Raw genomic sequence first — 22961 nt, forward strand, 5'->3', positions numbered from 1 at the left:
GCTCTTTCATCCCTTTGGAACAGGGAGCTTCACCCCACTCCTTTTACATCAAAGGGCCTTCTTGTCCATAGCAATTGCCTAGCCGCAGCATGGAAATGAATGTGTTGGAATCTGTTTTCTTATCCTGAACTTGAAAGAATAGCTAGGCTTGTGTGTGCCAGAGCTTCAGGGGCATCAGTCTGAGCTTCTCTTGACCTGTTGCTGGACATGAGAATTGCAAAACTATATTTTTAGAAGGAACGGAGTAATGAAAAACCTTGATTCTTTCAACTTTGCACCCAAGTTAGCATCATTTTTCTCACGCTCCGCCAAATAATGTGCTCAAATAAGTGGAACTGGGCACAAAGTGGCTGGGTTACGGCAACTAGAATTTGGTCCCACAGATGATTTGGGGAGAGATCCATATTTATATATAAAGTTACTGATCTGTACTCTGAACTTTACGTAAAGGTTGTATCACTGCTAAATGATGCCTCAAGCCTGCAATATTAACTTTGGAATAGTAAACTTTACAAGAATTTACAAGATGTAACCCTGTCCTTTAGTGACATTTTTGTATTAACCATACGATTATTGTAAACACATGGTAATGTCTTTGTTCCAAGTTTAAATTGATACTGCAGTTATTTTTTTTCCTTTTTATACAAAGCTTAATAGTGGCTTTATAGAGCATTATTAAATTTTAACCTAATAACAAGACTTGAGTCAGTTTTAACTCACATTAGGAGTTTGCATAATGTTGAGTCCATTTAAGATGAGCAGAAAATTTGACAACAGGAGCCACATTTCTAAAAGGGACCATTTTATCATATTGACTCAACCAATTTTACCTAAATTCTTAGATAATGTTATTTAATCATTATAAAGTTTGGAGAGGATACCTTGTATTTTTATAATAGAGTTTTCCAAGTACAAAATTTAAGTTAGGGAGCCACAGGTAGCTGTTTGACAATAAAAGGCAGAATGTTAAACCCTTGATGTGACAACACAGGCAACGTTTACCAGTGCAATATACACCAAACCTATTAGACTTGTTTCTGTGTTGCCAGCTTTACTTTAGTACTGCATCTTTTTCATATGCTATTTGAGTCCTGCAGTGTAGAATTCTGGCAATCTGTTAATAGTTTGCTTAATCCCACCCATCATCTTCCCCTCAATTTGTGCATTTATAAAATCCAGTTGCAAAAGGACTAGTGTGCTCTCAGTCAGCAAGTTCTCTTTGGTGACCAAAACAAACAGGCTCCAAAAGCTGCTTGCTCTGCTTTTATAGCACTTATAGTTTTGGAATACTCTCCTTGGTTGCTTTTGTGGCATCTCAGTTCCTGGTAGACTGAGACTGTGTTTAAACCATTTTTAAATGGATTTCTTTTTTGCTTGCAATATGTCTTCTCAGTTTAATTCAGTATTTGTTTTGTTCCTTTTCCTTCTCCATCATGAAATGGAATTGTCCTTTTCAAGAAATCTTTCTTGAACGTGTGAAAAGTTGTTCCTGTCTTCAGGTCACTGCTCTGGGAGCTGAACAGAATTCTTGTACATGTAAATTCCCTGCTTTATGCCATCATGAGTTGTATTTGGTAATTTTAATTAAGAGAATTTCCTCTACCAATTCTCCTTTTGTTTAAAAGAAGAAAAACTTTGTTTAGTTAAATCTGTATATGTGCATTGCACTTGCTCTCTTAAAGTGGTAAAAACATGCTATAAAGAAGGTCTAGTTGAGTATATATCTTTTCCCTTCTTCTTTGAGAGAGAAAATCATTCAAAAGCAAGTTCCAGAAACTACTTATTTTTTTGCTGGTCCTGGAGTTATCTTATGACACTTCTAGAAATGTCACAGAATCAGAGAGAGAAGTTCTATAGTTCTCATTCTTCCCAAGATGAATAAAGCATTCAGTTGGGAACAGGGATATGTGAACCTATAATTCTGCATAAATGATAGTGCTTTTTCTTGCAGTATTAAGTAAATGAAAAGCTGAAGTTGGGAAGGGAAATAAATCATTTTCACTTTTGCCTTCTTTTTTTTGCACTTGAGATGTAGGGGATTTATATCAATCCTGGTGTTCCCCAGCTTTCTAGTATGAAGTGTTAGGCTGATTTTGAGTTGGGGGAGAAAAAAGTGAAGTGGAGGTTTGTCTGCACACACAATTTTACATGTGAAAATTAAACATCAGATCTGTCAAGTGTGCTTCCCAGCTTCTGCTCGTAGACAATACCTTGTACGTAAAATTTTAAGAACCAACCCCTCCATAAACCATTGTGCAAAATGCAATATGTGCTGTAGGACTGGCGCAACCCCTCCCCACTTTTTGAATCCCTATCTACAACTGATGCCTTGAAATACTTGATTTAATGTTTTTTAATTTACATGATTAGTAGTCACTAACCAGAAAAACGTTTGTTCTGCAAACATCTAATTTGATTTAACACTGCCCTTTTCTTATTAGAAACCTAATATTATGTCTGAACATAGCATACAGTGTCTTTGATATAAAGCTATCTTGAAATAGTTGTCATTTCCTCACATTTGTTAATCGTTTGTGCTTTTCATACTGAATGGGTTATTTTGGAGCTCATTGTCCTGTTGTATTTCTGCACTCAAAAGATCTTTCCTTTTTTATGTAACAGTGCTTTTCACAGTCTCAAAAAGGGAGTGGATTAATTGGGAAAGGGAGGGGTGGGACACAACCTCAGACTGTTTCCAGGTGGCTTTCCCTTGCAGAGGGAGATCTTGAATCTAACTTGTGCCTGATGAAAATGCAGTCTCTTGTGTTTAGATTTAGTTGTGCTTTCAACGTCAGTGTGATAATGATAACTCCTACTTAAAGCATCTTTTTGTTTCTTAAGTTTGTCTTGTTTTTGCTTTTGTTCTTAAGAACTCGGGGTTTATTATCAAATGCTCCATTAAGTGGCATATCTTGCTTAAAACAATCAAACTACAAGTTAATGTTTTGCAAATCCTAAAGAGGAAATAATTTGCTGTCACATTCATTGGAAGCTTAGACTTAATGTTACACTGAAGAAAAGGTCACCGGTGTTCTTATATTGTGTATTATGCTTCTAGAGGAAAAGAGCAGTGGATTCCGACTGAAACCGCCAACACTTATCCATGGTCAGGCACCCAGTGCAGGTAGGTTTAACTTTTTTCTGAGGCAAAAGAGAAGCATCCACGTTAAATGAAGATTTCCTTTTATTTGCCACTTTCCTCAAATTAATCTAACAATTGGAAAGGATTGTTGTTCTGGTGAGAGGAGATTTTGAAACACTGAAGTTAAGAAATTTATGTGGAGGGGTGTGTGTGTGTGTGTGTATGTGTGTGTATATATAAGTATGTATATATGTATATAGGGCTATGCACAAACCCAACCTTTAATTACATTAAAAAGGGAGTGAAAGCTGCTGCTTCAGCTACATCAGCTGTTAAATTGCAGCTATATTGCTATGGGAGCATGCAGATGCAACAAGGGCTTTAATTTCAACAAGGAATTAAATGATTAAGTTGCAGTGGTTTTTCTTTACTTGAATCACTACAGGAGCATGCAGATGTAATACTTAGAGCATAACATCTTATATTTGTACAGTAGAACCCCGGCCACTTCACAAACCCTCTTCTTTGTAGAGGGGTAAGGATCCCAACCCTTCAGAGTAACCAGAGATATACAGCAAACAGGACCACTTAGATGCTCCAGCAGTTTGCTGTAGATTTATTGAAAAGGTTGCCACTTCCTCACCCAGTTGGAGCCCAGACTCCACTCATCTGGCAGGAGAAGTGGCACCCTTTGAATTAAAAACTGTAGAAAAGAGCTGAACGACTTATCCTAAATTTAGTGGGTAGCCCTCTGTACGTTATGTGTATCGTGAGCTACCCAGGTGCAACTAATCCAGGCTTTTTATTTGATATTGATATGATTGTTAAATGGAAATTGAACTCTTCTTAATGGAATTCATAATTTTTAACCAATGTGGAAACTTTATTTTGGGCATAGTACATGCAGGAATTAATTATAGCTTTCTTCTGGTGCCCAAAGCTGACTTGCTAAATTTGCATTTGCTTGGGGCGTGGTTGCATTCTCCTTGTCCTGAACTTGGATGGGGCCTGTCTCTTCGGATATTTGGAAAGGCAAACAAATTTTTGAAAAGTGAGATGTTAATGTAAGAGTGACATTTTTTTTCATGGTATTTTAATGAGCCAGGGGTTCGTCTTTCACTTATTTCAGTAGAGTAACGCTAAAGCATTGGGGATTCCCATAGACTACTGGAGTCAATCCAGTTGGGGTTTCCTAATGGACCAGGGGTGGGCAATTATTTTGGTTGGTGGGCCACTTAATGAGTTTTGGTGAGCTGTCAGGGGCTGTGCACATAAAATCTTTCAAAAGATATCATTTTAACAAATTATAGATAAAAAAACAAGTTGTACTGTATACTAAAAATCAAACATTTACTGTAATGTTTTAGTTTTATTTAAAAACTATTTTTTGTCCTGGTTTGCTGCTTTTTTTTTTTTTTTGAGTAGTATATATAGAAGTGATTTGCATTATAGCTCAAAATAGTCACACTCTTGTATATTGTGAAGGTGGGTGTGAGGGACTACCTATGGGCTAGGACCTGGGAGCCAGCTGGGGGTGGTGGGTTATGTGGCGCATGCAGCAGAGCTTGCTTGGACAGTGTGGTGCAGGTGCATTGTGCCTGCTCCCCCCACCATTCAGCTCGTGGTGTTCCACATGGGGCTGAGCCTCACCCGGGGCAGCTCCTGTCCACATGCACCCCACACCTGGCTGCAGCTGGGCAGCTCCTGCCCCAGCACACGGCTGGAAGTTGGCTGGGTGCTGGAGTTGGAGCCTGATGTGCTGGGGCAGGAGCTGCCTGGCTTTAGGCCTACCCTTCCCCCTCGACCCTGCCCTCTGCCTCCGAGCAGCGGGGGGGAGGGAGGGGGAGGAGGAGCTGAGCAGTACCCAGGTGGCTGAAGCAAGAGCCAGGAAGCTGTGCATCCTGGCTTGGGCTGGGCAGTGCTGTCAGTGGGTGAGAGGTGTAGTGTGGGCTGCCCTGGGTGGGACTGGGTGGGGTGTGACCCCATGTAGAGTGCTGTGGGGGCAGCCATGTGCTGGATATGATCAGTCGGTAGGCTGGATCCAGCCTGTGAGCCATATTTTGCCCACCCCTCTAACAGATTGTTTAAGGTTAGTTGGACTTCTGAATCCAGATATGAATGGAATGCAATAAGAAAATTCAGTATATTTCCAAATATCAGGTTAATTCTTAGCGGTAGCTGGGTTAAATTGCCAGATTATTGTGTTATCAGTAAGATTTAAAGTTACATAAAATAATATTTCACTCAGAATCTAGAAGTTGGAGAATTTAAGAGAGATGGGGAAGATCTGAGGCCCCCGCATCAGATCTTTTACATTTAAGGCATGGTTAGCCAGTTGTCATGTCTTAAATGGTAACCTGGCCACACATTAAAGCAATTAATGGTCTCATAAAACAAGGGATAACCTACAAAGTTGTGCCACAAAAAAATATGTAATAATTTTGTGGATTGTTCCTGTCACACCATTAATTGAACATGTGGCCAGATGTGTCCCTGTGGTGGAGAGCCCCATCAGCTGGTGGGACTCCTCACTGCAGGAGCACATGGTATACCCCCAAGGCTGGGAGCCCTGTCAGCTGAGAGGGGCTCCTAGCCTTAGGAGCTTGCTACTTGCCAGTGCAGGGGGAACCAGGGATCATGATCCGGGGCTCTTCCTGTACTGGCAAGAAGGTGAGATGGCATCTGATGCTTGATTCCCACAGTCACACGTCTTGTCCTGCAGATGTGGCATGGCAGGAGGTGCAATTGTGTGGATCATGCATCAGATCCTATTGTGCTTCTATGTGCTTGTCTGGCAGGGACCTAAGTTATGGATCTGGGCACTGCTCTCAAATATAGCTGGGAGTACTTGTTTTGCACATTACTTTTAAATTTAATGGTTCCCAATTTAGGGTGCTCTGGCACCTTGGGGTGGCATGAGATCCTCTTGGGGGCATCAGGGCTTTCCACCCCACATTAGCACTGTTAAGTGTACCCACTTTTATATGTGATCTGCAACTTAAACCCAGAGATTTCAAATAGGAATCCAGTGAAATACATTCTGACCTGTTGTGGGCTTTCTTGAGGTTTTTAGCAACAGGAGAATTGCTCTATCTTCTGCAGTCAAAAATGATTGAAAATTAATGTTTAAATGGGGTGCTGATGAATTCAGAAGTGCCTTGAATCTAAAAAGATTGTGACCTGTTCCTTTTTAAATGAACCTTTCTGGCTTTCCCCCCAATGTACCTTTCATAGTACCTTTTATTTAAATGTAAAGTTGGTGGCTGAATGAAAAATACATGTGGATTTGTTTAAAGATTAGTAACAAAACAGTAATCTTACCCCTCATCTGAAATAATTTTGGAGAAATAAATGGGAAAATGCCTTTTCCAATGTAAATAAAATTCTACTTTTAACTTTGTCCTGTTCAGATGCTTAGGGAAAACTAGACGGAAATTGAATTTTGCAGCTCAGTACATTTAAATATCTGAAGGTCCTGGAAAAGTTTGCTTCCATTTTTAGGCCTCCCAAGCCAGAAACCGAAGGAACAGCAACGAAGTGTACTGCGTCCTGCAGTATTACAAGCACCGCAGCCAAAGGCTTTCTCACAAATGGGTAAATCACATTTCTCTATTAGTTTATAATTTTACCTTTACTCTTCATGTAGATATGTTGGGGAAAACTTAGTTGCAACAGGCTTTATTTTAGATGTCTTCCAGATTTGCCCTTTCTTTCAAAGAAAAAAAAGACCAGAAATTAAGTGTAAACCTAAGATTGTACATGGTGACCTATGTGGGATGCAGGTAGTAAATGCAACTTGGGTGAATGGCGAGGCATTGTCTCCAGCACCAAAATAGTGTGGCTTTCTCTACAGCTGTAAGTCCTAGCATTTGTTTTTCCAGAGTATTGTTGACTTCAGTATCCTGATGTTACTTTAACTTCAGTTCATGCACTTTCCACATTTTAGCATGAATTGCAACCTGAATTAAGCAGATTTTTTGCTTAATCCTGCTTATTTTATATGTTGTGAAACTGATTTTACAAAGAGCCAAGGAAAGATTTATAGTTTTCATTTGAATGTATAGTGTTTTTAACTTAATTCTTTAAGCAAATCTTTATAGTAGTACCAAATTGCGTTTTCTAATCACCTAGGAAATTATATTGCAATTTTAATACCACTAAATTCTATAAAGCATTCTAAGGTTTCTAGTATTGTTATTGTATTACCACCAATTTTATTTATATAGTTATCTAGGAAGCTAAATATTTGTTAGGGTGGGCACTTAATTTATAACATGTAATATTGGCATGTCATTTTTCATTATAGTTCCAAGCAGTGGGACCAATGGTATAAACGCCCCACCAGATTCTGGAGTGGCAGCTCCATCAGAATCATTAATCAGCACAACAGTGAAAAGATCAGACTCTGAAGACAAGGTGAGTTTCCATTGGTCTCTGATCACTGTCAAGCTTTTTTTTGATAACGTTAAATTGTATCTCTTGCTAGTATTGTGACTTCCCTGTAGGGATAGCTCCTTTACTTAGATATTTACCTGAAGTGAGGTAGAAGCACTGATCAAGAATTGTAAAGTAAACCTTATGAAGCCTAGCAATCTTACTATATAAGAAAGTGTCCTTTGCCAAAACAGACTAATTTGCCACTACAGATGCAACAACTGAACTGGTCTTCTTGACAGATACCTTCCATTCTCAGTAGCACTAGTGGATATACTGCCCAGGCCAGCTTTTGGGCCAGATTCTATTCTACTTATCCACATAAGTGAATTTAGGATTGCAGTTAGGTGCCTGCTTCATCCTGTTTATGTACATGGAAAAACGTAATACAAAAGCGGGGGGGGGTCCTCTTCCTTCCTGCTGCTTTTTTGTGATTTAGTCTTGTAAGATGATTGTTACAAAAATAGATGAATTAATACACTTTCAGGGACTTGAACACCTGGAATAAAATCACACTTGGGCATCTAAGTCTGTTTAGATGCCGAATAGGTAGAATAAAATGTGGCCCTGTGTTTCTGTTCCTAACAGAAATGAACCATTCTATCAGTTCTTGTTTTTCCACCCATTTAGCATTGTTGCCACCCTCCTACCACTATCACTAGCTTTCAATAATCTGATAAATTTGCCAGCAAGAGTTTAATAGACTTTCATTCTGGAAAAGTGGTTTCTCCCTTTTGAGAGTTGAATGATATATGCTTCTTATTCAGCTCTGGTCTGCAGGTGTCTCCCTCTCTCTACTCTATATGCAGTGCAGAGTCAGGAATAGAAAACTCTGTTGCAAATAGCGCATACAAATTGAAGCTTCTCTATAAGGGAAGAGATACCTGCATCTGGCAGTTTTTCTTGACTCATCTGTAGGGATCCCCATTCCAGTGGAACGTAAAAGCTGGTTTGAGTGGAACTTTGCTGGAAATGGGAAAGAGGAGAGAGCTTTGGTGAAAGTCTAGATATGTATTTTAGGAGCAGAATTAGTTGCTCTTAAAGCAAGACTGTTTGCATTCAGCTTTCTTCCACCTTGTTAAGTAAACTGAAATCCCACTTTTATGACCTATATACAATTAAAAATGCATTTATTGGTATTTATATTTTAAATGGTTGTTTCTGCCTCTTGAATTTAGTATGATATGGCAGTAGGAATTGTGGGGATGTAAAATGTTAGGGACTGAGATAAGTGAAGGCATTTAAAGTGTCATCGAAGCCACAGAAAAGGGGTTGCAGAGAAGAGGTGCAGATTTCCTAGGGGCATGAAGCTCTAAGAGGTAAAACTAGAAGGCAAAACCATAGAAATCAGGAGGAGACTTAGATCTCAGGATTTTAGAGGGACCTGTTGAAGTAAAACACAAACAGGGAAGTAAGAGAGGTAATTATTAGGGCTGTGCAAAACAGCACCATTCCGATTTGACCTCTGTTTCAACGATTTGATGGAACAGTGTTTCGTTTAGAATTTTGTTTAGTTTCGAAAGCACTTCCGTTTCATTTCGTCTCAACATTGAAACAGCAAAACAGTTTCACCCATAAGTTATTACAGGGAAACATAAAATGCAGCGGACAGGCAGATCAGGGGCTTGCCCACACCCCTGGGAGGGCTGCAGGGGCTGTGCTGGAGTCCTCCCGGGAGTGTGAGCCCCTGATTTGCCTGCCAGATGACAGACCAGTGCTGGGCACAGCCCACACCCAGTGCCAGGAAAGTTGGTGCTGCCGCTGGCCCCAGGTGGCTGCACCCAGCTCCTGTCATCTGGCAGGCAGATCGGCGGCATGTACCTCCGGGAGGACTCTGGCACAGCCCCTGCAGCCCTCCCAGGGGTGTTGGTGGGCCCCTGATCTGCACTTCATCATGCATCAGCAGATGCATGACAAACGGAACCAAGGAGGTGATACTTCCCCTCTATGCAGCACTGGTCAGACTGCAGTTGGAATACTGCGTGCAGTTTTGGGTGCCACACTTTTTAAGAGGGATGTGGATAACCTGGAGAGGGTCCAGCGAAGGGCCACTCGTATGGTTAAGGGCTTGCAGGCCAAGCCCTATGAGGAGAGACTAGGGCACCTGGACCTCTTCAGCCTCCGCAAGAGATGGTTGAGAGGTGACCTTGTGGCTGCCTATAAATTCATCGTGGGGGTGCAGAAGGGAATTGGTGAGGCTCTATTCACCAAGGTGCCCCTGGGGGTCACAAGAAATAATGGCCATAAGCTAGCAGAGAGCAGATTCAGACTGGACATTAGGAAGAACTTCTTCACAGTTCGAGTGGCCAGAGTCTGGAATGGGCTCCCAAGGGAGGTTGTGCTCTCCCCTGTCCTGTCGTGTCTTCAAGAGGAGGTTAGATAGATAGGCATCTGGCTGGGGTCATCTGAACCCAGCACTCTTTCCTGCCTATGCAGGGGGTCGGACTCGATCTATTGAGGTCCCTTTGGGCCCTAACATCTACGTATCTATGATCTGCCTGCCTGGCGGTGCATGCCTCCGATCCGCCTGCCTGGTGACAAAAGCCGGGTGCTGCCGCCTGGGGACAGCGACAGCACCAATCTTCCCAGCACTGGGTGCAGGCTGTGCCCAGCACCTGTTTGTCATGTGGCAGCCAGATCGGGGGCCCGCACCCCTGGGAGGACTCTGGCACAGCCGCTGCAGCCCTCCCAGGGGTGCGGACAAGCCCACCAATCTGCCTGGTGGATGACAGGAGGTGGGTGCTGCCAGCTGGGACCGGTGCGGAAACCAGTAAGCCTGGCTTTGAAACTCAAAACGTTTTGAAACTTTCAGAACCTTTTGAGTTTCCTTGTTTTGTTTCAGAGCTATTTCAAAGGCTTTTGTTTTGTTTAGATTTTTCTGTTTTGAGCTTGAAACATCAGGCGAAATTTTGCACAGCCCTAGTAATTATCCATATTATTTTAAAGTCAGGCAGGGTAGGGTGGCACTTGAAAGACTAGCTGGTTCAGAGAGGCATAAGCTTTCATAGGCAACAGCCTGCTTTGAAGTAGACAGTAGCCTACAAAAGCATATGCCTCTCTGAACCACCTTGTCTCTAAGGTGCCACCGTGCCAAACAGGAAGTATTAGGCACAGCCAGAGATTTTGTTTTTGCCATTATAGATTTAAAAGTTTTTCTGCCTTTTTTTTTTTTTAACTGGCAAACTAAACTTTTTAGTTGCATGTAGTGCATAATACAAATATAACCCTTCTGCCAGGCCTTGTACAGCAGTAGCCCAGGTTCATATTTAAGGGTTTAACATTAAATTCCTAAATGTGGCTCAAGTCCCTATCCAGAAACCTGGGGAAAAAAAAATAACTGGATGTTCTACAGTGAGCAAACTTCCCCACTCAAAAACAACGTTCATCTGAAATAGGGTTTATTACAGCGAGGGAAAGTCAATTCCCTCAGAGAACCTCAGAGAAGACTTTGACCATTAAACATTAGTTGCTAATCTCAGTCACTAGGAAACCAGCCATAGGGAGCCATCACCTTGACCAGTCTTCTTGGGGATGGAGTCTCTCCCAGGGCTGCCATCTGGAGTTGCTACCACCTACACCAGTGTTTTCCCAACCTGTGCCATCAGACATCCAGGTGTGTCACTGTATTTTGGGCTGGAGCCAAACCACTTGCCGCTGCTGTGGGCAGCCAGACAGGTGGGGGTGTGTGGCTCTAGCCAGTAGTTTAAACGCTGCACCACCTGCTTCCTGCTGCTCCACTGCGTTCCACCCTTCGCTACCCCCTACTGCCTGGTCTGTGGTGTTCAGCTGCCCACCACCCAGTCCACTCCCTCCTCCCTTACCCCTCCAGGCTGCGGCTATGCCCTGCTGCTGCTTGCCCCTTTCTGCCCAGAGTGAGTCGTGCCTGCGTCGGTGCTGGGAGTGGGGACTCTGCCTGCTGCCACTTGCCAGCCAGGGCAGCGGGGGGGTGCAGGATGTGCTGATGTGGCACTCGCACTGCTCGCTGATGCAGGCGCGGCTTAGTCCGGGTGGAAGGGGGTAAGTGGTAGCAAGGCATAGCCCACATTCCCAGTGTTGCTGTGCCTGCATCAGTTCTGGGAGCAGGGGCTTTGCCCTGTTGCTGCTTGCCCAGCTGGTGCGGGGAGCTGCAGGATGCAGGTGCAACAGTGCTGGGAGCAGGGGCTCTGCCCTGCTACTGCTTGCCCCCTTCTGCCCAGAGCAGGCCATGCCCACATCATACTTCCCCTGTCCTGGCTGAGCAAGCAGCAGCAGGGTAGAGCCCCCACTCCCAGTGCTGCTGTGCCTGCGTCCCATGCCTCTTCCATCCCCCCCTTCCCCAACCCTCACAGACTTACCAGCTGGAGTCAGCTGCCTGTTTAGTTTATGGCCAGATCTCTGAAGCAGCATTGAATCTTTCTGATCTGATTCAGCCGAATCGAATCGGGAGAGTGATTCGAATCTCCAGATTGAATCACTGTCCTCCGAGTTGGCCAAATGTGAAGCGAATACTTTCTGCTTTGTGCAGGCCTAATGAATAGCCCCAAAACCTCTGAACTTATCCTCAGTAGTATGATGCATGTAAGGAAGAAATTCACAGTTATCATAATAGAACATAACCATAGCTAAACCTACATAATAAGCAGAGTTATGTCAAGAAAGTGCAAAGCACAACAGTACACACAACTTATAATTTGTTTAACCATCCCCAGAATCCTTCTGTTTGTGGTTGTATTGAAACTTTAATCAAAACTGGCAGTTTTTAGCCCTTTTTATGGACTGTTTGTAAATATGTGGCTAGTTAGCAACCCTTATTTGCATATACCAGTGGTTCTTAACCAGGGTACTGCAAGACCTCTTCAACCGTGCCACAACGACAGTTAGGTAACACTGCCCTATGCACAAGATTGTGGCTTGTGCGCATTCCACCTACATTGGGGTTCTTGAATGGTAACAGATGGGGGAATTGTCTCAGACTGTAACCCTTCCTGGCCTGGTCTCTCCTTCTTGCCCCCCTCCCTACCATGATCATTCTGGAAACAGAGGCGTGTGGGACAGTTCCACCCACACACTATTTCTGGGTGAAGCATTGGGAAGAACTGGATGGGGAACAGCTACAGTGCGAATCAGATCTCCTGTCTGCATTAAGGTTTTAGTGTCCTAATGCAAGAAGAGTGGGCATATGTGCTACAGCCCTGTCCTGCTGGCTGTGCAGCAGGAACATGGGGCAGTTTTACATGGAGGTCCAGCACTGGTTGAGAACCACTGAAGTAAACTGAGGCAGGTACCAATGGTGGTTCTCAACTTGGGGTGCCACCACATTCAACAATAGTGGGGGTGGGAGGGAGGAAGATGGTTGTCCTGACTCTGAAAATATTGAGAAGCATTGGCATACACAATCTTAACAATCTGTTTCATGGTTTTTGGGGTTGTTTTTATTTAGGCAGAAATAAAAGGTTTTTACCAACTCTGACTAGTAAAAATTGTAATCGTACTAAGGTTAGAATTAAGGTTTCATGTGCTAGTGTGACCTGTACAGAACTTGTTTTTTGGACATGTGAGTGAGCTTGAACTGTGGTTCCAGCTATGAGGTTGTTGTGTAGGTGATGACATGTTTGTTTTTAGAATATAAAAAGCCCTCCACCCAAAATAATTGCCCACCCTTGATCTAAAACATTAATTAATTTGATTTTTAAAAATATTTACATGCATTTGTGTAGTGTACATAGAAGTGTAGTATAACAGCTTAAAAAGAAGACTTATACTTGTATATTATGGGGGGTATAGGTTTGTGGGGGGCTGAGAGGGTGTGGGTGTGTGTATGGATATCTGGGGGGGATAGGGGGATGGGGTGTGTGAGGGAGTCTGCATGGTATGGCAGTGCAAGAGGGGTGTATGCCGGGATGTGTGACATGCACGCACGCACGCGCGCATTTTCCCCCCCCCCCATGCTCCCTGGTCTGGTGATATGGGCAGGAAGGCAGGGAAATGCACGGGGTAGGGCTGGGCTACAGCATTCCTCCTGAGGCTTCCCCTCAGTCCTACTGTTCCTGTCATCTTTGACAGGCAGCCAGGAGCAGATAAATATTTTCTGAATTTTTTAGGGGCCCTATGGGCTAGATTTTCCCACCCTTGCTTTAAATACAGCTCAAGTAATGATGAGCAGGAAAATTCAAAACGATGCAAAATTACACTTATATTTTTTACAAATTAAACTAAATATAACACCATTTGAACCTTCAGAAATATATGTGGGTATTTTGTGTGCTTGGGTGGATGTGGGTTGTGTGTGTCAGGGGATTTGTGAGGGGAGTGTCAGGGGTGGGGGATGTGGGGCTTGGGGTGTGGCTATGGGAGTACGTGGGGAACTTATGAAAAGGTGTGGGGGTGTGAGGGGTTTGTAGGTGGCTGTGGGCCTCCCTCCACCACACACTCCCCTGCTGCTCCCCAAGTTTGCACAGCCCCTGCCAGCAGCTCAACAGCAGGAGGCAGCGGGCCCTTACGGAGCTTATGGCTGTGATTAGGCAGAGTTCCTGGCAGCTCACACGCCTCTGCATGTGCTGGCACTGAGTAGCTTAGTCCACTGACATGTGCCTTTGTACCAGACAGGCCTGGCTCCATACCAGCACACGTGGCTTGCAGCTATGTGCCGTCAGGATGGGTGGGCTCTGTTCCTGCATGTGTGGCTTCCCACTGGAGTGCTGGAAGCCTCATGTGGAGGTATGGGACCAGCTGGCCTGGCCCAATGGCATGTGGTTTGGGAGCCATGCACCATTGGGCCAGGCAGGCTCCATGTCTCCATGTGCAGCTTCCTGCCTGGCCTGATGGTGTGCGGCTCCTGGTCCACGTGTCATTGGGCTGCACTGGCCCTCCATGTGGGGCTTCCAGGACTCTGGTAGGAAGCCGCACATGGAGGCATAGTGTCGTGTGCCATCAGGCCAGGCAGACTCCTGCTTGTCTCCACATGTGGCTTCCCACTGGAGTGCTGGAAGCTCCACGTGGAGGCATGGAGCCCTTGTGGCCTGATGTGGATGGGTGTGGGCCAGTTGCCAAACCCCGTGCCTGCCCCCTACTCCCCTAGAGGCAGGAGCTCCCCTCTCCACTTACCCATTTGTCTGGTTGCATGGCTCTATGCTCCGCATCATGAAGGTGAAGGCACAGAGCCTGCCGCGGTTAAATTATACAGTTGTGGGGTTATGTCTTCTATGCACAAAATTCCATAGGTGCATAATGCCTCGGGGTGTACTTAAATCACCCACCTTAAGTCTTTGTTAGTGCAAAACCCTGTCCCCAATCAGCTGATGCCCTCCCTGCCTTCATGGTACCATTCTAGGCCTGCATCTTATGCTGACAGGAGCATCTTTTCCACAGATTTAACAAATTTGCTCTCGTCTGCTGCTGCATATCTAGCTACTCGACAGGCTCTGTTTAACTACTTTGCTTGGGGGTTCTGCCTGTTGCCTATAGCAGGGCAGCTTGTCCTGAGTAGTTATCCATAACCTTATGGTTCCTGTCTTTGTGCTTCTGCAGCTGCTTACTTTCTGGCAGGTAGCCTGATTTTGGCTGTCAATCACTTGCATCCTTGTCATGTTCATAGATTATAAGGCTGGAAGGGACCTGGAAAATTGTCAGGTCCAGCCCCCTGCACCAAGCAGGAGAGACAGCTGGGAGTCGAATGACCCCACCAAGGTGACTGTTCAGTCTCATTTTGAAGATTTCCAGGATAGGTGATTGCACCACCTCTGGAGGGAGCTTATTTCACAGTCTGGACACCCTAGCAGCGAAGACGTTTTTTTCTAATGTTGAGCCTGAAATGGTCTTCCTAGAGTTTGTGGTCATTACTCCTAGTTTTCCCCTTGGGTGCCCCGGTGAACAGTTGCTCACCGAGCCCTTGATGTATTCCCCTAGTGTAGCAGAGGTTCCATCTCAGTCTTCCTTTCTTCAGGCTGAAGAGTTCCAGATCCCTCAGCCTTTCCTCGTATGGCTTGCCATGTAAGATTCTGATCATACGGGTGACTCTTCTTTGGACTCTCTCAAGCTTGTCCATGTCCTTGTTAAAGTGTGGTGCCCAGAACTGGATGCAGTACTCCAGTGCTGAGTAGAGTGGAAGAATCACCTCCTTGGTTTTGCTGGAGATGCATTGATTGATGCATGCCAGAGTATTATTTGCTCTACTGGCTACAGCATTGCGCTGCTGGCTCATTCATACTGTGGTCTGTTATTACCCCCAGGTCCCTTTCATTCATGGTGCTAGTCAGTTTGGTGTGTTGGGGGTTGCTTGTCCTCAGGTGGAGCACTTTACATGTCCTGACATTGAACTTCATCAGATTTCAATCTGTCCAACCTGCTAGCCTGTCTAGGTTTGCCTGTATCTGTAGCCTATCTTCAAGTGTGACCATGTTTCCCCGTAACTTGGTGTCTTCCGTGAACTTGGCCAGTGAGCTCTTCACCCCTACATCCAAATCGTTAATAAAGATTGTTGAAAAGTACTGGACCAAGCACCAGCCTCTGTGGGACACTGCTGCCCACTTCTTGCCAGGATGACATAGATCTGTTCACTATGACTCTCTAGGTCCTATCCTGCAGCCAGTTTCTCACCCACCTGACTGTCTTGGAGTTCAGCCCACAATCATCCAATTTTCTCATGAGGATATCGTGGGATACTAGATCAAAGGTCTTTTGGAAGTTGAGGTATACAATGTCAACCTGCTCTCTTGTGTCCAGGTGGCAAGTTGCCTGGTCATAGAAGGAGATGAGGTTGGTAAGGCAAGCCCTGTCTGCAATGAAGTCACGCAGGCTGTCATTCAGAATCTTACCTTCTGAAAGCTTATTGCAGATCTTTTCTAGGATTTTCCCTAGAATGGAAATTAGGCTGATTGGCCTATAGTTACCCGGGTCCTCCCTCCTGCCCTTCTTGTGGATGGGCACAACATTGGCCCTCTTCTAGTCCTCAGGGACTTCTCCAGAGCGCCATGAATTATGGAAGAGTTTTTTGCCAGGGGTTCTGCAATCTCTTTGGCCAGTTCCTTCAGCACTCTAGGATGAAGATCATTTGGTCCTGCTGACTTGTATCCATCTAAGTTTTTTGGTTTTTGTTTTTTTGTTTTTTTTAATTGGTCATACACCAATTCTACGGCAATAGTAGGAAGGCAGTTATTCCTGCTGTGGTCATCCTTTACTCTACCTAACGTTATTTTCCCCTTGGTCCGGTGAAAGACTGAGGCAAAGTAGTCATTCAGGAGTTCAGCTTTCTCCTGGGTGCTGGTAGTCAGCTCTCTTGAGTTGTTGAGCAATGGCCCTACACTCCCATTTGTTTTCCTCCTGTTCCATATGTACCTGAAGAAGGACGTTTTGTTGTCCTTGATTCCCATTGTCATAAAGTAACAGAGGCCAGAAGTGTTACAGATGCTTACACATGATTTAGCTGTAATTGTACCTGCTCAGTCTGAACAATTGCGTAGTGAAACTTAGGTGTCCATGCATGCAGGGCTATCCATCAAAGAATAGAATTTGGCTGGGCCAGGTAAGTGCCAAAAATACTCTGCAGAGCACGGGTGTCAAAGGTATATGGTTTGCTGGCCAGACTTGGTGCACAGAGCCATATATATGGCTTGTGGGGCTGGTAGAGGTGCCTGGAATTCTGGGGCAGGGTAAGCAGGGCAGGGCCTACCACTGAATACCCAGTGGCAGAAGCCCTGAAGGGCATGTGTGTTGACTGTGGGAAGACTTGAGTGACAGCTGAGTTAACCCCTGTCCCAATTCTTGCTCTTCTGCTGCTAAGTCCAGATCTGACCTATGAGAAACCCCACAGTGTATTTTGGCTTGTAGGGGCAATTTTGAGTTTGACACTCTTGCTGTAGACTCTGAAAATAAAGCCACTTGAATGACCAGGAAAAAAACAATGTCACCTTGCGTGTCCCTGTGCCCACTACTCGCCTACAGAATACAGCACAGAGATGGATATCTTCTTCTCCCCCATTAGGTCAGGCAGTCATTACCTTGTGCAGGAGAACTTCCAGGAAGTGGTAACACCACTCACCTTGGCAAAATGCCTGACATGTTTTATATTGCCAGTTGATGAAGTTGGGAAAATGTAATTTGAAGTAGTGTCAAAAGGCCAAGTAACTATTCAACACAACTTTTAGAACATGCACTTAGAGCCCTCGCTGAGTGTGGAGGAGTTGCGTTGTCCCTCTGCCTCAACTGTTGTGGCAAGAGGAATTACTGGCTGGGATCCAGATCAGAGTACCCTTACCAGGGTCTCCTTGTACTCCACTCTTCCTTCTGTAGCCTTCCCTCACCATTTAGTGGATTATAACTACTGCCTGCTTGTCGCATCAGCCAAGGACCCCTTCTGAACTTCCAAGACTAGAGCCTGGTCTTAGCGGAGTGGGCAATCTGACTGTCTTCACCAGAGCATAAGACGGTGAAAAACTGCCTTTTGGGCCCCGATCAATACCACTCTTCCCCAGGCACCAGCTGAACTTTTTGGAAAGCTGTTCTATTGATTAACCACAAGGCATCTCTCCGTCCCCTAGGATTCTCAATCTAAAATTCCTTTTATTTAAGGAAGAGAAAATCATGAGAAAAGCCAAATGCTTCGCAGAGGTTCAGATCTCTAGTTACTTCAAAAGACTACAAATGTAGGGGGGTGGGGATAGCTCTTGATTTATCTTCATCTGAAGATTCTGATTCAAGAATATGTTTTAGGACAGGGGTTGCAACCCATGGTACATGAAGCCATTTTGCTTGCAGCTTCCCGGTTGCCTTCTGTAGCCAGCCTGGGCAGCTTGTTGCTGGCAGCAGATGCATGTGTGCCTCAGGGTGGATAGTGGGGAAGGGGCTGGGGTTACATTGCCACAACAAAGATTGAGCCCCTCCCAGCTCCCCTGCTGTCCACCTCTGGCATGCCAACAATTTTACAAGTCGAAGTTGTGGGTGTTTTCGGCACTGTACCCAAAAACCATTGCTGAACCCTGCTTTAGGACAAGGATTGGCAACCTACAGCCCTCAGAGTAATTTGGATTTGGTCTGTGGAGCAGGGGCTTCAGACGGTGTTTAGCAGCAGGAGCTGTGCCATGGCTGGGTGGTAGAGAGAGAAGCTGTGCTGGGGAAAAGTGGAGGTGTCAGCTGGGTCCTAGAGCCTGTGCCCCTTCAGCCTAACCTGTCATTCCAGTCTGCTGCAGGAAATCTTTGCCAACACCTGCTTTAGGGTGTACTTCTAAGAGGTGCGAAGTAAAATTGTTTCTTAAGTTGCATAAATGTTCAGAGTGTACACTAGATATTTCTCAGTACCTAACTGCTCACTGGCACGGTATGCAACATATGCAATAATTGGCTGCGTCCAGATGAGCACGGCTGTGCAGTATGTGGCATTGCAGATGCATCTGTGGTGCCACATACTGCATGTTCAGCTGTTCTCTACACAGCGAGGGAACAGCATGAGCTGGGTGGTGGGGGGGGGAGGGGTTGACCCCTGGATATCCAGGGGTCAGAAACCCTGCTCCAAAAAATTGTGGCTTGGTGCATGCAGGAGCAGCGCTTGCCCCTCAAAACCAGAGCCTGGCCAGCCAGAGCCACACTCTGGCTTCTGGGGCCCCAGCCTCCCTTACCCCACCTGGGGTAACCGGCCATGCACCAGACAGTCTGTGGCACAGGTATTCTCCAGGGACAACTAGCAGTGGCACAAGGTGCACTGCCACTAGTTGTCCCTGGGGAATCAAATGTGAATGCTTTATGTAGACATGGCCATTGTTGGTATTGGGCTCCCTTGTCCATTCTCATAATGCATGATGGCAAATCAAAGCAGAAAAGACCAAGTGTTAGTCATGCACCAATTCCTATAGTTGTGAGTCTCTTCCACATCCCTATGTGCAAAAGGAATTATTCCTTCCTTAGGGGAAGAGGGGTTGTAGTGCAAATCAGAGTTAGAAGCTCATAATAACACATCAGGAAAAGGAAAAAAATGAACAGAGGATAGACTTTTAGGCAAGTAGTACAACAGGGTAAGAGATGTTCCTGGCATCCTTATAAGCCTGGGAAATTGAGGTTTTCATGTTGAGCTGCAGATGTAGGTTGCCATGGCCTAAAGTTCAGGTGATGTTACTTCATTATGGTACTTCATCATTGCATCCTTCTGTAGCAGATGGATGTTGAGTGAAGCAAAGGCAGTGGTTCAGAGAAGGAAGAGCTAGTAAATCTGTTGGTTTTGTTATTTCTACTCTACATCTCCCCCAACTTCCATTTTATAAAGCTAGAAGATTCCTCAGTGAGAATCGGCTAAAATCTTATACTGATTGCTAACAAAAATGTTTTGTTTTCCTGGAGTTGAGGGAATCATCCTTTCTAACTGCAGGGGATTTCCTAATAGTGATCTCTTCACTATTCAGGCCCTTAATTGCTGGGTGAATCCAGGCAAGCATTAACTTGGTCCCTTTCTTTACTCTTGAATGTTATTGGATGAGTATCAGGCCAGTGGAAATAAATATATTTCTAAAAGCACTCATCTGATATCCTTATTATGTGGATATTGCTGTCTGTGGTTCTGGTTTGGGATGCCATACTTCTGTGTTGAACATTTTAGTGCTTGTGAAAGCATTCAGTCATAGGGACACATTATTCCAGTGCAAAGTGAATAGAAGTTTTTTTAACTTGGTTTTCTCAACAAATCTACAAATGTCAGAATTCAAGGTGCACACTTTAAAATCCACATCAGTGAAGGACTTTAACATAAAATATGTCATTCCACTCATTATCCACCAAAAACCCAGCAACATGAAAGAGATCAAATCTTGCTGTTTGAAATGGAAAGTTTACAACATGAAGAAAAAAAGAAGCTAGTAACAACAACATATACTTTCTAAGCCTATGCAAGAAACACTATCATTCCCAAAAAACTGAACATCTGCAATCCTGTGCTCCACAGACAGCTCCACAAATGCTTAACAGTCCTGCAGGAGAACTTCAGAAAAAGATAGAAATCATCTCCTTCACATACTCTACTCCAAAAGAAATCGCCTTGAGAAGGAAATCAAGACATGCTAGAAGCACTTACAAGAGACGAATCAGGTTATCTTCCCAAACATTATACAGTGTACACAAAAAGAGTACAAAAGATTTATTATACCATCCATCCAACATAAAAAGAAGAAATGGAACCAGTTACTACAGGAACAACTTTCCCAGCCCCAAAACAACCCTCAGAAGAACGACACCAATACCGTACAACATTCCAACATCATACTCGGTGAAACAAAGTACCAATCAGCCCTCTAACGTTTTCAATCTCCTCACTCACTCACTCACACCAAAGCTGAAAAAACTGTCCTCTTCAAAGGCCTTAATTTCTGTCCAAAAAACCCACTCAAATAAGATATTACAACGTGGAGAACTAGAAGAATTTTTTCAACACCTCCGTCTGAAGGAATATTTCCACAACCAAAAGAAATCCACTTTCAATGCTAGATCCAGTGACAACATCAACGAAAAAATTGATGCCAAAAAATCGTCAGATTGGACACTTTACAGTGGATGAAATTCAAACCTTGATTGCTATGTTGACTGCTTCAGAAAGAATGAACAACGAAACACTCAACAACAAATGCCACCATAACAAACTTCTCCCTCTTGGGGAGAAGGGCCATAGAATCTCTTAAGTTCCAACCACCAAATAGTAATAAAACCAGCAGATAAAGGAGGAGCTATAGTTATCCTTAACTGTGAGGACTATATAAAGAAGCCAACAGACAACCACGTACTGTGGAAAAAACTAGAGGGAGATCCAATTCTCCTTTTCACCTCAAAACCACAATCACATCATTTCCATCTGAACTACAAGAAAACCTTCAGACCCTGATCTCTCCACTACCCAATCCAAGGACTTTTTACATACTCCCTAAAATCCACAAGCAGAGGAACCCTGGCAGACCTATCACTTCAAACCATGGGATGCTAACGGAAGAAATATCAGGTTTCATGGAATCCATCCTAAAACCACTTGTCGCCCAAAGACAGTTTTATCCAAAATGCCATGGACTTTCTGTAAAAACTCAAAAGCATAGACCACTTTTCCAAGCAATGCCCTCCTAGCCACCATGGATTGTCGTTAGCTTATACACCAACATCCCACATTAGGATAACATCCAAGCCTGCCTCACATATCTACAAGAGTGAGATTACAACTCAGAGTACAGACCTCAGGATATCACTGAACTTGTATACTTCATCCTCACACAACTTCAGTTTCAACAGCCAACACTTCTTCCAGGCTATGGGCACAAACATGGCCCCACAATATGCCAACCTTTTTATGGCCCACCTGGAAGAAGAATTCCTTAAGAACTGCACCATCATACTCTTACTATACCTGAGATACATAGATGACAACTTCATCGTTTGGACAGAAGCCCTGCAGTCTCACTTCCACCAAAAATTCAACAATCATCACCCCTCCATCAGACTGTTGCTTGAATACTCTAACACTAGCATTTCCTTTTTGGACACCATGATCAATATCCAAAATGGTGAAATTCAAACCACCATATACAAGAAACCCACAGACCAACATGCATATCTACACAGAACCAGCAATCACCCTAAACAAAAGCCAAGAAAGCTGTAATATACAGCAGAGCTCTCTGATATCACTGATTTTGCACCGAGGAGAATACCTATGTTCACCACCTCACAAATCTCAAAAGGGCCTTCAAACAAAGATACTCCTCCAGAGAGAGAGAAATCACACTTTTGAAAGAGCTATCCAGGTACCATGCGAAGATTTGCTGCACTACATAAAAAAAATCCCTACAAATCGTACACTATTACTTATGACATACCACTCTTCCCTGGAACCTTCATGGGAAAATCCTCAAACAATTGCAACCCATACTTGGAAGAAGATCCATTTCTTAAAGAGCTCTTTTCAGAACCACCCATCCTAGCATTTAAATAACCACTGAACCTTGACAACCACATCACCAGAAGCAAACTTCTTATGGCCTAAAGCACACCAAATGGATCCAAACCATGCCGGGACAAAAAAATGTAAAACCCGCCAACACATCTTCACCACTCCCACAATAACTACACCCCACAACAGAACCATCACCATTCCTGGATCTTGCACCTGCACCTCCAGAAATGTAACACATTTCAACCAATGCACCAAATGCCCTGATGGAAAATACATACGAAAGAACAAACAAGTGCGTTCGTTCTGGTGTGCAGTTCATTGGAAATCTAGAGACAAGAACACCCAATTACCTGTGGGGGCACACTTGTCACAGGACAATCTTACACTTTTTTTTTTTCTTTCTCTTCCTCTTCCTCCCCTCTTTTTCTGCCCTTTGTCTTGCTAATTTCTAGCTATTTACTTCTTCAGTCAGTCTCTTTTCTACCTTGAATTACTGCTACTGTAGAGTCTCCCTTATTCACCTTTGTTCCCCCACCATGCTTCCCTCCCCTTCCCTTC

General features: G+C 44.2%; 1 protein-coding gene across 4 annotated transcripts in view; it reads left to right on the forward strand.

The window, feature by feature from the left end:
• The window catches only part of RANBP3 (RAN binding protein 3), a 130751-nt gene that overhangs the window by 57896 nt on the left and 49894 nt on the right, over window positions 1–22961 (forward strand). For all 4 annotated transcript variants that reach the window (XM_059719621.1, XM_059719622.1, XM_014599838.3 and 1 more), the window contains 3 exons: window positions 3059–3124; window positions 6584–6676; window positions 7389–7498. In XM_059719621.1, the coding sequence (XP_059575604.1) occupies window positions 3059–3124; window positions 6584–6676; window positions 7389–7498 (269 nt within the window). The remainder of the gene's footprint in view (window positions 1–3058; window positions 3125–6583; window positions 6677–7388; window positions 7499–22961) is intronic.

The sequence above is a fragment of the Alligator mississippiensis genome, chromosome 16, assembly GCF_030867095.1.
Source record: "Alligator mississippiensis isolate rAllMis1 chromosome 16, rAllMis1, whole genome shotgun sequence".
In the NCBI taxonomy this organism is placed as follows: Eukaryota; Metazoa; Chordata; order Crocodylia; family Alligatoridae; genus Alligator; species Alligator mississippiensis.